The sequence below is a fragment of the Heptranchias perlo genome, chromosome 34, assembly GCF_035084215.1.
Source record: "Heptranchias perlo isolate sHepPer1 chromosome 34, sHepPer1.hap1, whole genome shotgun sequence".
NCBI classification, from domain to species: Eukaryota; Metazoa; Chordata; class Chondrichthyes; order Hexanchiformes; family Hexanchidae; genus Heptranchias; species Heptranchias perlo.
In genome coordinates this window covers 14,431,831-14,444,627 of record NC_090358.1, presented here as the reverse complement: position 1 = coordinate 14,444,627, position 12,797 = coordinate 14,431,831, and the positions used below count along the sequence as shown (strand labels likewise).

The following is a 12,797-nucleotide window of genomic DNA, read 5'->3' as shown; positions in this document are numbered from 1 at the left end:
TCTGATGCTGTAGCCTATAAACATACTAAACAAACAAAAGTGATTGATTTGAAAGCTTTGTTGCAATACACTAGAATACATAAAAATGTCTGCAGTGAGATGATTATCTGGCCCAACAAGTATGTTCTATCCAGAGTCCATGTGTGATTATTCTATTGTGGGCTTTACACTATATCCCACCACCCTTGATAATGTTCTTTAAAGGCCTTTTTCTTGCACCTAAATAACAAAATCTGGGGAGGGGAGGGGGGGGGGGACAGTGCTATTAACCCCAAACCCTCTTCTCAACAGATGTCAATTCAGCTCCATTTCAAATGGTGTCAATTGATTCCAAATGAACTCCCTTTTTTGGGAATCTGCTCCACAGGGCCACAATCCCTATGGAAAATAAAACGTTTTATTTTTATAAATAGAGAATTTAGATACAGCTAGATTTTCCAGCTGTGGGCAATATATGGACGAAAATCTAGTCAGGTCATATATGAATAAAGGAGCTTTTTTCATTGCTTTGCAGATGATCATTCCCTAATTCAGGCATTGCCAAGTGTTTAAATTATCCTGACTAGAACAGGATATAACTTGGTCACAATACACAGTTCTGGTCAAACAAGAGACCAAGGTGACCAAAGGACAGAGGGAAGGGCAAATGGAGAAAAGAAAACCAGGGCAGTAACGGTTCATTCTCGTTCCACGTGTCAAAAAACATTTCAACCCCAATCTCCACTGATCAGGAACTGTTGTTTTGGGCTGAAGTCACCATTATGCGGTAGATATATTTACACACACCACACACACACACACAAGAAAATGAAAGGGGCCGCATTAAAGGAAAACAAAGAGCCAACACAGGCCGAAAGAAACGGAGTATCACTTTGATTATTCAAATCTCATGCTTTGCAATATGCTAAAAAAAAGAACTAAGACAACTGGACAAACCACAGACACCAAAACTATAACTGATCTTCAAGCAAAACTCCTCTGCAATCGGACTCAATAACCTTCACATTTCCTTTCAGATCGATCCTGGTAATCGGACCACTAATTGCAGCCGGTCCGGCCTCTCACACCAACTACACGTCCCCTCACCCCCTCAGCCCCACCTCATCTATTTTGTATTTTTTTTTAAGAAAAAAAAGCAAACCTGAATTTTGCAGCTGACTGTGACTAGGCCGGGCAGAGGTAGGAAGCGGAACCCGAAGCCTCCAGCGAGCTCAGTACGAAAGAGAGGTTTTCCACCGCACTGTCTGTGACCTTCACTCACGTCAGACACCGGTCGCCCCTTTCCTTTCCAGAAATAACCCTCATGTGATTCCGCGGCAGGAAGAAGGATCGGAGTTGGCGGCGGAACCCGGCACTGCCAGCAATCTGGGACCTCAGCCAGTGACTCCAAGCAGCTAATCCGTTACTGCAGTCCCCATGCTCAATCGCTCATATCTGGGCTCCTGCTCTTTACATATTCGCCAGGCTGCACTCAAGGTGTGCAGTTTCCCAAATGCTTAAACTGCTTTCTGATTTACTTTCACAGCAATGTTCTTGCTTCTCAATGTCAAAATAAGCTGGACAGAAGGAGGGAATGAGTGAAAGACAGTAATTCAGTGAAACGAGAGCCCCTTATTTTCTCTTTAGTTTTGTGGGGGTTTTTTTCCCTGTATGCTTGCTCTCTTTCACATCCTCACTTTGTATGTATTTATTTTCCTCTTAGGAGTCAGTCTGTAGCAATGCAGAAGTGACTGTAACTCCAGATTCTGATCCAAAGTCGAACAATGCAAGGCTGCCTCCCCCAGGTAGCTAGCTCATATCACTTGGGTCTGATACCAGGTAAGAGTACTGTCAAGCCAGTATTAAAATATGACCAAGTTTCCCTTCAACCGTTTAAACACTTTGCAAAGTGAAGCGGAGTTTTTTTTAAAAAAATGCTTGAGCAAGCCACACCAACACGTGCAGTCTTGAACCATTTAGAATTCTATGGCTGGTAAGCACAGAATTCTTTTCAATGGTGGAAAAAAGTGCAGATTCGCAGCCCATCGTATAAAAGGGATAATGCCAACCGCAAATCACTTATGGCAGCTACTTGTTTCAGCCTGCGAGCATGGTATAACTACAGGCTTAATGGCTAAATTCCATTGTCCATCACTAATCGAGTGCATACTATGCACATTCATAAAATGGCCATTGAGATTTTCAGAAAATATGTGCAAAATTGCATATTTTCTCTGAAAGACTTCAAAATAGCATTGTTGCTATTCTTAAGTCCTAGAAAAATCCATAGAAATAGGTAGTCATGGGAATTCTTTTATCCTCCTCCTCCTCCTCCCCCCATGCATGCTTTAAATTGCATCTTACTGCATGGCAGAGTCTGCTTTGCTGTGGGTTAATCATTTCATTATCATGTTCTGATCATGTTAAAATGCATGCTGATTAATTTACAGTAGCTGAGCCATTGCAGCATTTTTCTTTCATAACACATAACACATATATTCAGAACCTCTCTGGCCACAGGGGATGTGCCAGAGGACTGGAGAACCACTAATGTAGTACCATTATTCAAGAAGGGGAGTAGGGAAAAACCGGGGAACTACAGGCCAGTGAGCCTAACATCAGTGGTAGGAAAATTATTGGAAAAAATTCTGAAGGACAAAATTAGTCTCCACTTGGAGAAGCAAGGATTAATCAGGGATAGTCAACATGGCTTTGTCAAGGGAAGATCATGTCTGACTAATTTGATTGAATTTTTTGAGGGGGTGACTAGGCGTGTGGATGAGGGTAACGCAGTGGATGTGGTATACATGGATTTCAGTAAGGCCTTCGATAAAGTCCCCCACAGGAGACTGGTCAAGAAGGTACGAGCCCATGGAATCCAGGGTGCCTTGGCACTTTGGATACAAAACTGGCTTAGTGGCAGAAGGCAGAGGGTGATGGTCGAAGGTTGTTTTTGTGACTGGAAGCCTGTGGCCAGTGGGGTACCACAGGGATCGGTTCTGGGTCCCTTGTTGTTTGTGGTCTACATTAATGACTTGGATATGAATGTAAAAGGTATGATCAGTAAGTTCGCTGATGATACAAAGATTGGTAGGGTGGTAAATAGCGAGGAGGATAGCCTCAGTCTGCAGGACGATATAGATGGGTTGGTCAGATGGGCGGAACAGTGGCAAATGGAATTTAACCCGGAAAAGTGCGAGGTGATGCACTTTGGAGGGACTAACAAGGCAAGGGAATACACAATGAATGGGAGGACCCTAGGCAAGACAGAGGGTCAGAGGGATCTTGGTGTGCAAGTTCACAGATCCCTGAAGGCGGCAGAACAGGTAGATAAGGTGGTAAAGAAGGCATATGGGATACTTGCCTTTATTAGCCGAGGCATAGAATATAAGAGCAAGGAGGTTATGATGGAGCTGTATAAAACACTGGTTAGGCCACAGCTGGAGTACTGTGTGCAGTTCTGGTCGCCACACTACAGGAAGGATGTGATCGCTTTGGAGAGGGTGCAGAGGAGATTCACCAAGATGTTACCAGAGCTGGAGCGCTTCAGCTATGAAGAGAGACTGGGAAGATTGGGTTTGTTTTCCTTGGAGCAGAGGAGGCTGAGGGGGGATATGATTGAGGTGTACAAAATTATGAGGGGCACAGATAGGATGGATACGAAGGAGCTTTTTCCCTTCGTTGAGGGTTCTATAACAAGGGGACATAGATTCAAGGTAAAAGGCGGGAGGTTTAGAGGGGATTTGAGAAAGAACTTTTTCACCCAGAGGGTGGTTGGAGTCTGGAACTCACTGCCTGAAAGGGTTGTAGAGGCAGGAACCCTCACAACATTCAAGAAGCATTTGGATGAGCACTTGAAATGCCATAGCATACAAGGCTACGGACCAAATGCTGGAATATGGGATTAGAGTAGACAGGGCTTGATGGCCGGCACGGACACAATGGGCCGAAGGGCCTCTATCCGTGCTGTATAACTCTATGACTCTATGAGCTGACAGATCAATTAATGTCTACTTATTTCATGCATTTCAACATAAATCACAGGTAAAATTTTTAAAATAAAGGTTGATGAGTTGATTACTGAAATTGCCCATGAATTTGGACTATTCAGTCACCATAAAACCCCAGTGGTCTATCTCAGAGCACAAGCTCATAAGTGCAGTACACAAGTGGGCCCACAGCTTTTAAAATGTAACAATAGTATCTCTTTACTGATCAGCTTATATGACAAACATGATTAGACATGATTAGAAATGGTGGCATTTTCACAGCATTACATTTAAAAAAACAAATAGAAACAATTTAAGTCCAGGTTACAGTTTTTGCTTCCAATGATGAAAGCAAGCATTGTAACCCAGACTTATATTGTAAAATGATCCCAGCAGACAACCATGAAATAGCATTAGTTGCTGATTTAAATATTTTTAAAATACATGCTTTGTTCTAATGAGGCTCTTGCGCACTTGAGCCAACAATCCGGCCAGCTGGACAATGAGAGAAAAAGAACCAGGTCTAAGGCCTACTCGGCTGATTTCACAACCTCCATTCACAAGATCCTCGCCAGGTCCAGCAGCGAGATAAATCATCCCTTGTAGATTTTTGGTTCAGATTAAATTTAAGCACATCATGGGGAGAGCTGGTGAATGGAACACTTTCTGCTTCTGGCACTCCCAGCTCAGGTACGATTGCGAAGTGACCCAACGTGTTTGAACCTCAACCTCAAAAAGAGCAATGCTTACCGCACCACAAAAGCCACCTTTGTGGCCGCTCTGAGTGAGACTGATAATTTTGTGATGAAGTTTAACAACCAAGACCTGGGCTAAGAGTTCCTAAAGTTTTTTTTTGCTAAAATTGGATAGCTATCTCAAATTCACTGCTCATTTAACTAGCACTTTGCTCACTTTGGAACTCTGTACATCTTTCCAGCTTTGAGAAATTAGTAGGTGGGTCAACTGGCCTACTCTTACACAGCTACTGAGATGTGGTTATGAGTCATAGAATCATAGACTGTAACAGTACAGAAACAGGCTATTTGATGCATCAAGTCTGTACTGGTTTTTCTCTACAAACCACCTAATCTAATCCCACTTGCTCACTGTACTCTATTATTCCTCTTTTTCAAGCATTCAAGTCTCTTTAAAAAGAATTCATGGACTCTTTTTCATTCCACATTGTAGCTACCCTCTATGTATGGAATTTTTTTTCTAACCTCCCATTTAATTCTTTTTGTGATTATCTTAAATGAGTGCTCTTTTGTTATCCTCTCACTGACCAGTGGAAATGATCCATCACAATTCATAATCTTGAAGACCTTGATCACCTCATCCTTCCACCTTCTCGGGTGCTAAAAAGTGCCTTGGGACCAGGTGGAGAAAAATGTTATCCCGTATCTCTTGCTAGAAAGGATATGTCGATGTATGTGTGCATGTATGTTAGTAGAGGGAACTGTATCCCAACATGAGCCAGTACCTTCAGGGCAGAAAACTGAAGGAGGGAAATATTACAAACTTTTTTTAAAAATAAAAAGACGGTGCTGGTTTACATTGCATGAAATCTTGACCCTTTTAACAAATCTTAAGTGAATCTAAGTTGAGATAAAGGAAAAAGTAGCACAGTAAAGACAGAGTGTGAGCTGCTGCCAGTCAGTTTTTCTTCAGCGATTCATCAGAAGCGTCGTTTCATTGTGCACAGCTTGAAAAGGTCTTTTTATCTCTTTATTTTGGACTGTACTTGTACTTATATTTATAGGAATTAATGCCTTTCCAATGATTATAGTTTTAGACTTACAGAAGGTCTGACAAGATTTTACATGAGAAACTTTTAATCAAACTAAAAGCCACAGAAATTCAAGGTAGAACATAGGATTAGATAAGAAACTAAGTAACAAAAATAAAACAGACAGCACTTGTGGCAGTTGTAATTTCAGACTGAGGGATGGCACTGATTGGAATGCTGCCGAGATCAGTGGTTGTTCTCCCATTGTGTCGAATTTACATAAATGATCTGGATACTGAAGTCAACTATAAACTTGTCAAAATACTAGCTACATTAAAAGAGCAATAGAGATAAGGGATGTAGTTAAAGATTTGCAAAGACTTATATCGGTTATACAATTGGACAGGCAAATAGCAGATGATAAATATTAAATGATGCAATTAGGTCTAAAATATGAGTCATATGTATACAACAAATGCAATAGAATGAACATATGATGATTTAGAAAGGGACCTTAGTGCCTTCAGATTTGGTCAGTATGCCATGAGAAGCAAATACATGCAGCAGACAGGTCACAGAGAAGAGCAACAAAATTGACCACAACTATAAAAATACTAGGAGGGAAGATTACAAATGCTTAAGCTTCACCAAAGAGAGCAGTTAATGTGGGATCTCTTAACTGAAAGAGCAATAATGTTTTGTAATATTCATCCAAGCAGATAGCTAGTGGAGACAACAACTCTGGAGATACTCAAAGTACATTTGGATGCTATGACAGGATATTGAGCTTTGGTATGCCAAATAGCCATTTCCTATCCCTGTTTTTTTTCTTCAGTACATTTGGTATATAATAGCATTCCAAAATAACAAATAATTAAAAATGAAACTTTATTTCACAAACATTAACTTCACAAATCATTTGGCTGCAAAGGAATCATCAAAAAGTACGTGCTTCAAATTGTTGTCTTCTGCTACACATTATACTGCATGTTGGAGTTTCAAGGAGCTGAAATGCTTGGGGAAAATACCTTAAAATTAATCAGATGGAGGAGGAAGGAATTTCTTCTTTAATATAGATGAGGAGCGGTGGGGACAACCATAAGATTTCAAATATGCTGTAGAATTTGAAAGTTCAGTTTGTTATCAAAACCAGACAACCAACTATTTAGCCATCCAAAAATGTACATCCCTTTCATATTTGATTTTTTAAAAATAGTCAAATATATTTACAGCAGACGACACAAGTGGCAAGAAAAAAGTTTATAAACTGCATTGATGCTTCATTTTTTTCCCAATAAACAAATGTATAATGATGGAATTATACATTACAGATGTAAACACTATTTTTCCCCCTTTTACAAATAAAGAGCTAAAACTCTTTGGTATTCAAACATGCACCTTTATACAATGTACACTTTATTATTGCAGAGAGACAATTCTTAACTATTTGCTTTGATTAAGATCTAATATTTTGTAGAAGCATGGATTTTCACAATAGAAGTCAAACTTTGGCTTCTTAATTAGCTGCATTCCTGACATCAAAAGTATTTTTCTGATGTACATGCTACAAGAGGAAAGACAAAAGCAATCTACTTAAATATTGAAAATAAAAATTAATCTTTTTATAAATTAGAATGTATACATTCTCATGCTTTTTTCAGTAACAATCGTGACAGATACATGAACAGCGAATGTTGACATATGAATTATTTCTATACATGAATAGTTAAATGCAATAATATTTTGTGCTTGTCGAGAGAGATGGATAACATTAAATATTTATGTAAAACTAGTGCTAATTATTGTGCCTTTTAGAGAGAGAGAGAGACAGTGCAAGTGAGAGAGAGCACAAGAGAGATTGAGTTAATTTTGAGCCCTTAACTTCTGTTGAAGAGAGAAGACTTTTGTCCCTTTCTAATTGTGCTAAGTTAGAACCCAGGCAATTGAGCGCTGACAGGACACCATGTTATTCAATTGCCCACAATTATTTACCTTTAGACATGGATGTGACATTCCTGCCTCTTTTGTAGTCAGTTTGAAATTGCAGTCTGACCTGTATTTATGCAGCCATGATGTAACTGAATGTATACTAATGTCCAGGATACATGGGAAAAAACTTAGTTACTTATCATATGAGCAGGTGTCAGCCTTGATTTAGTAGCAACACTTGAGTCAGAAGGTTGTGACTTCAAGCCTCACTCCAGAGATTTAAGCACAGAATTTAGGCTGATACTTGAGTGCAGAACTGAGGGAATGCTGCACTGTGAGATGCCATCTTTCAGATGAGACGTTGAACCAAGGTCTCGTCTGCTCTTGCAGGTGGACATAAAAGATTCCTTGGTCCTATTCAAAGAAGAGCAGGAACTTCTTCCAGTGTCCTGGCCAACAATTATCTCTCAACCAATACTACCAAAAACAGATTATCTGACTAGTCTCTCATTACTATTACTGGGATCTTGCTGTGTACCATTGGTTGCCATATTTCTATCCATTGCAACACTGACTACACCTGGATCTCTCTCAGGAGAGATCTGAGGATCAAAGCTAGTTTTTGTTTCTTAGTGCACATTCTGACATCAGATCACGAAATCATTAGATTGCCTACTTTTGGTATGGTTTTTCCCACTTTGAGTTGAAGTTATCCCCTATATTCCAAGGTATTAGCTCACCAAGGCACTCAGTATGATTCTCAAATTGAATAGTGCGGGGCTGTTGAAATTGAAGATGTTCTTCCAGCATTTCAAGTTGGTTCTTTAAAGCAAGCCCACTTCAAGAAAAATTCAGACCATTCTCACAGTCTTGGAGCTCATGCCTGGTAGACCAGCAGCCAAAGCACCAGTCGTGGGCATCAGCTACTGGAAAAGTCATTTAATTAATATCAAGGAATGTGAAATCAAATGGGGATAGCAACCCAAATAGTAGTGAAATTGACTGAAGTACAATGACAAACCATTCCAGTAACAAATCCACAATAAGACAAAATTTGATGCATGAAAATATAACAGCGACTCAACGTACCAAACACAGAACTTACAAGAAAAATTATTTTAAAAATAGAATTCGGAGAACAGAACAAAAGAAAACATTTGTATTCAGCAAGATATTCTTTCATGAGAAAGAAACAGTGAAACATCGCTGGCAGTTAGCAGGAAAAAAGAACCAAGAAGTGCCTAGTAGCATGGTCCTAAAGACACATTCGAACAGGGAAGAAATCAAGTGACGAGTTTACTGTGTCCAGAAGTCTTAAAACAGACCTTGTCCCCCTGATTTCCCCCATGGAAAAATGGTCCTAATCTACTGCTATATGAAGAATTAGTGAATGAAGAGCAATTATTTTGGAGAAAACATATTACACACATAACAATTCATACAAGGTTAGCTGTTGTATTTCAGCAGAGAAAGCCAATCAGAAATTGAAGTTACACAGAACCATTAAAGCAGAAAGTATTTGTAAATATGGAGTATGGTTTTCAAAAACATACATTCAAATAAAAATCGGTTGTTCCCTTGTGAAAGGAAAACTCAAAGGCACTAATTCCTCGAATGAGGTCATAGCTACAGGACCACAATGTAACATTCTTAGACAGAATACAATATAATTGGGTCCCTCAAGTGAAAAAAATGAACTATATTGTATACAGCTGGAAAGTAAATCCTCTGTATTTAAAAGCTCTGCCACTGTAGTTCTGTAATCTTGTTTGAATATGTCAATTTAAAATGAGCAGCATTAAACAATGCGACTGTTGCACTTTTGCATTATGAAAATGTTTCCAAAGGTTAAAAAATATTTACAGCTCAGAAATACAAACTTGTATTTTAACAGGGACGTCAGGAGCTATAATGATAATTGCTCAAAACGCTCAACTCCGGTTAAACAGACATCTTTGCCAAGTTTACAGACATTCTAAGTTGGCGTTCTCTTGTTAACATTTGCTACCTGGCAGCAAAGAGTCCACCATGTGGCATAATGGATGTCCAGCATTACAAAATTGATATGCAACAGCTCAGAAACGAGAGTTCATTACTCTGTGACTCTTCAGTAAGTAGTGATTTCAAGCTTTGTGGACGTACAGCACAGTGCAAACTATGGCCAAGTTTGAAGTGTGGAAAAGCATCTTTCCCTTCAAATAACTGTTGATCTACAGTTTAATATTTTTCTCACTGCCAAAGCTACTGACTGTCTCGGTTGTTTTCTTCCGTAAAGTTTCAATCCAACTGGTGCTGCTCAGCATCGACTTCCCGGTTACCACTGGTGATGGATTGTTGACACGCATGTTCCTTCCAGAGGTAATAAGCTCACCAAAGCCCTCTTGATGAGCAAACGCATAACCTGATCTTCTTGAGCTGGTGCGGTTTACACGTCGCATACGGTGCTGCACTGGCTTATGTTTTCTTCTGGCACGTTGCACATATCGTACCTGAAAACAAAACACATCATAATTCTTAGAAATACACAATTAAAAAAAGATGCTTTACATTTTCAAACCATTTTTATGAGGGCTTTTCATGAGTTTGAGTGAATTTCTGGGTAATTGTCAATAAACCTGCTGGCTTAAGATTTTTTTTCAAATGGAACTTCTTAAAATTTGGAAAGAAAATTTTCCAGAAAAATACATCATGAATAATGCTTCTGGTACACAATGAAACAATGCAGCATTTGGGGCACTACTGAGAGTGGTACAATCAAGAGGCTGCTATTGCACTGTCCATTTGCACCAGTTGCAAATGGGGGAAAGTTAAGCTCCACACATGAATACTAAAATGCATACACACAGCTTTAATCATTCAATGATCACTGGTGAAATCTGAAACATTAAAAAAAAATCAACGGAACAAATTTGAAGGCAGCACTGTATACTTTTTGACTACTTTATAAACCATGTTTTAAAAGTCAGCTCTATATGTGCTGTAGTTATGTGGATTTGCACTTCAAATGGTGAGATGGTAAAGGATCAGTAAATTGACACAGCTCGTCACTTAAAGTGGAGACTTTGATACATCAAGATTACTTGTCTTCAGCTTTCCACAAATCCTGATAAACAAGCAGAACAATCAAACCGAGAGTTTGTACAGTCTTCTGGGTTTACCATTTAATATTTTGTACAGTTCAATGATGTCCTCTCCCCACCCCATTAACTGCTTTCTTTCTAGACTTAAGAGCTTAAACTTCTCTAACTTTTCTCATAGCTCATCTCCTTTACATTTGTTGTCCTTTATATCCTATCCAATGCATGTAAACTTCAGTGCTATCGCACTCTTATTTGATTGAGTTTGGTGGGCCCCACTGCCTCCAAAGCTTCAGGTTTCTGTGCTGCTCCCTCATTGGTAGATTTGCTGAAGGATTTAGATTGGCAGTACAATTGGGCAGACAAATGGCAAATTAAATTTTACACTGATAAATACAAACTCATATATATTGTTTGAAAAGGGTCTAATGAAAGGAATTGAATTAACAGAGAAAGGGACCTGGGAGTCATGGCACACATGTCATTTTCAGCGTGTAGATGATGTGATGAAGCAATTTTTAAAAAGGTAATAGAATGCTAGGATAAGTAGCCAGAACAGTCAAATACAAGTCTACAGAAGTTATGCTAAACCTTTACAATGTACTAGTGAATACTTTGGGGTATTTAGTTCAGCTTTGGTCAATACAACACAAAAATGAAGTTTACATGCATTGGATAGGATATAAAGGACAACAAATGTAAAGGAGATGAGCTATGAGAAAAGTTAGAGAAGTTTAAGCTCTTAAGTCTAGAAAGAAAGCAGTTAATGGGGTGGGGAGAGGACATCATTGAACTGTACAAAATATTAAATGGTAAACCCAGAAGATTAATCCAAATTAAACCAAAAGTGTAGGAATAGAGGGCAAAAATTTGAATTGGTGAGAAATAATTTCAACAGTTATTAGGAAGAATTTCTTTGTTCAAAGTGTTAAATGTTTGGAATAATCTGCCAAGTGAGGTAACAAAGGCAAAAATATTACAGCTGTTCTTAGAGTAATAACAGGAGAGTCAGGCCTCAAGGCTAGAAAAAGCTCAGTTAGATGGTGTTACAACAGACAAGCAAGGGTCTGTGTTTTACAGCACAGATGAAAGACAAGCCAAGATAAAGAACTGAATACGCACCTTATCACTCAAGGTTGGTTTCAAATCTACCATCAGGAACCTGAATGCCACCACCGGCATGATGCATAGCACCGTGGTCACAATTATGACTAGCCACACCGTAAGATGGATCAGGGAATTCCGAGCATTTCCTGGGAGGCACAAATATTTTAAAATATTCTACAACATGCCTAAATATCTGAAGTGTTGTATCTGAATTTTGTTCGATATTTATAATAAAATTGTAAAATTATTCCGTATTAATTTGTTGTAAGTAGCAGAAGCAATCTGAAGGCATCACATCAATGTAAATATATTTCCATGAAGATTTAGCCACTATTTTAATGTTTCTTATATTCCATCTTTGAAAAAGAGCATAAAAGAAGATCTGTTTAATAGAACCCATGCCTAAAAACCAAATCATTTAAAGTTACCAATTTCAATTTTGAACTGATTAACAATACTATCTAAACTGGCTCCAAACTAAACACATCAATTACAGAACTAAATGGGATTTTATTTACTACAAAATCCAAATGTAGGAAAATGTGTATCTCGAGATGGTGTTTTAGGCAGTGAGTTGTCTAATTCATTAAGTTTCAGAGCTCAATAAGCACAGATGACGACAAAATATGTCAGACAGCTCCTAGTCAGATTAACTGGTTCATGCATTGCTGCAACAAGGCCACATTAAGTTAAGATTCGAGAGACTTACCTACAAAAGGAAATTGGCTTGGAAATATTGCAAACAAGCCATTACTGTGCATTGCAAACAAGATGGAGAAATAGACGGCCACACTACCCCATATGAAGAAGTGATTGACTGCTGTCCAATAGCTGGTGTCAAGCCCAATCTGTAAATAGAATCAGAAAAAAAAAATCAAGCTTTTAAAAAAATATTCATGCGAGGGATATGAGTGTCGCTGGCAAGGCTGGAATTTATTGTGCATCCCGAGTTGCCTTGAGAAGCCTTGTTTTTGAGCCGCTGCAGTCTGT

The 12,797-nt window shown here is 38.9% G+C and overlaps 2 protein-coding genes across 9 annotated transcripts in view; both read right to left on the bottom strand.

Moving 5' to 3' along the window:
* The window catches only part of LOC137301822 (NAD(P) transhydrogenase, mitochondrial-like), a 72,906-nt gene extending 71,558 nt beyond the window's left edge, over positions 1–1,348 (bottom strand). The window contains exon 1 of the mRNA XM_067971475.1: positions 1,142–1,348. The gene's annotated coding sequence lies outside the window, so the exon portion shown is untranslated. The remainder of the gene's footprint in view (positions 1–1,141) is intronic.
* A 5,217-nt stretch (positions 1,349–6,565) lies between these two features.
* The window catches only part of atp8b4 (ATPase phospholipid transporting 8B4), a 185,623-nt gene continuing 179,391 nt past the window's right edge, over positions 6,566–12,797 (bottom strand). For all 8 annotated transcript variants that reach the window (XM_067971470.1, XM_067971468.1, XM_067971471.1 and 5 more), the window contains 3 exons: positions 12,517–12,655; positions 11,823–11,953; positions 6,566–10,112 (listed from right to left, as the gene is read on the bottom strand). In XM_067971470.1, coding sequence (XP_067827571.1) covers positions 9,834–10,112; positions 11,823–11,953; positions 12,517–12,655 — 549 coding nt within the window. In that variant the 3' untranslated portion in view covers positions 6,566–9,833. The remainder of the gene's footprint in view (positions 10,113–11,822; positions 11,954–12,516; positions 12,656–12,797) is intronic.